This window comes from Mandrillus leucophaeus, unplaced genomic scaffold (genome assembly GCF_000951045.1).
Source record: "Mandrillus leucophaeus isolate KB7577 unplaced genomic scaffold, Mleu.le_1.0 Scaffold212, whole genome shotgun sequence".
NCBI classification, from domain to species: domain Eukaryota; kingdom Metazoa; phylum Chordata; class Mammalia; order Primates; family Cercopithecidae; genus Mandrillus; species Mandrillus leucophaeus.
This window is the reverse complement of record NW_012102166.1, coordinates 225,915-227,537: the sequence shown is the minus strand read 5'-3', so window position 1 is coordinate 227,537 and position 1,623 is coordinate 225,915. Positions and strand designations below refer to the sequence as shown.

The window sequence follows — 1,623 nt, the reverse complement described above, 5'->3', positions numbered from 1 at the left end:
ATTTTAAGTAGAAACGGGGTTTCACCATGTTGGCCAGGGCTGGTCTCCAACTCCTGACCAGAGGTGATCTGCCCGCCTCAGCCTCCCAAGGTGCTGGGATTATAGCCCCTGCACCCGGCCTGCTCCCTCTTTTTTTTTTTTTCTTTCCTCCTTCCTCTCCTGCCGACTTTTCGCCTTTAAATATTGAGGCCCTCAAAATCCTGTTCAGAGGAGAAAGCGTGGGCCACAGATCCTGCTGGGGCTTGTGTGTCTTTTTCCTGGGTGTGTCCTCAACCTTGGCAAAATAAACCTCTACATCAACCAGGCTTGCCTCAGTCCTTTTCTTCGGTTGTTCACACTTGACCGGCAGCTCCCTGGAGACCATCTGTGAAATGTAGGTGATAATGACAGTGACCATCTCCGAGGGCTCCCGGGAGGGCTGGGCAAGGCCATTTGGACTCAGAGCTGGTCAGGGTGTGTGCTCAGCATGGGGGCACCCTCTGTGGCCGGGAGGCAGGACACAGGCAGACAGGCTCTGCCTAGCTCGGCCCTGACGAACTTCCTCCATGTTCCCTCAGTGCACACTTCTTCCTGGAGATAGAAGGGTTTGAGCCCAACCCCGTGGCTGCCAAGACCTCTCCCCCTGTCTTCTCCAAGCCCATGGATTCCAACATCCGGCAGTGGTGAGTATGGGCCCCAGCCCAACCCCCTGCCCTGGGCCCAGCCCTCAGCTCCAGAATGTGGCCAGTGACTTGCCCTGGTAATGGGGCCAGGCCTGGCTGTGGCATGCTACCACTGTCTATTATAAAACTTTATTATTATTTATTTATTTGAGACAGAGTGTCGCTCTGTTGCCCAGGCTGGAGTGCAGTGGCCCAATCTCAGCTCACTGCAGCCTCCACCTCCTGGGTTTAAGTGATTCTCCTGTCTCAGTCTCCCAAGTAGCTGGGATTACAGGCACATGCCACCACGCTTGGCTAGTTTTTGTATTTTTAGTAGAGACGATTTAGTAGAGACAGTTTAGTTTCACCATGTTGACCAGGCTGGTCTTGAACTTGCGACCTCAAGTAATCCACCTGCCTCGGCCTCCCAAAGTGCTGGGATTACATGCATGAGACACCTCATCCGGCCCATTTTAAAACTTTAAAACCCTCTCTGTTCCCTCCGCCAACACCTTCAGCATCTCTGGCAACTGTGATGACATGGACTCCCCCCAGTCTCCTCAGGATGATGTGACAGAGACCCCATCCAATCCCAACAGCCCCGGGTAAGTCTGCCCCTCCCCCTCCTCCCACTGTGCCCACTCAGGCTGGGGGTGCCAGAGAGGCAGGATCCGGGGCCCTGCAGGAAAGAGAAAGAATCCACCATTCCTGGGGATTGGGACAAGTGGAGTCCTGGGTCCATGGCAGGTAGGACGTGCTGGGGGAAGGAGTGGAGTATTGCATTTTATAAAACCCATTCATTATGAAACATTCAAACAGCAGGACGCAGTGGAACAAGAACTGTAGCACGATACTGTTTTTGTGAACTAAAAATACATGGCCGGGTGCGGTGACTCACACCTGTCATCCCAGCACTTTGGGAGGTCGAGGCGGGCAGATCATGAGGTCAGGAGTTCAAGACCAGTCTGACCAACATGGTGAA

The 1,623-nt window shown here is 53.8% G+C and overlaps 1 protein-coding gene across 5 annotated transcripts in view; it reads left to right on the top strand.

The window, feature by feature from the left end:
- Nucleotides 1-1,623, top strand: part of TRPV3 (transient receptor potential cation channel, subfamily V, member 3) — a 75,083-nt gene that overhangs the window by 17,589 nt on the left and 55,871 nt on the right. For 4 of the 5 annotated variants that reach the window (XM_011980397.1, XM_011980400.1, XM_011980399.1 and 1 more), the window contains 2 exons: nt 558-662; nt 1,160-1,246. In XM_011980397.1, the coding sequence (XP_011835787.1) occupies nt 558-662; nt 1,160-1,246 (192 nt within the window). The remainder of the gene's footprint in view (nt 1-557; nt 663-1,159; nt 1,247-1,623) is intronic. The other variant, XM_011980401.1, reaches the window with a different exon arrangement.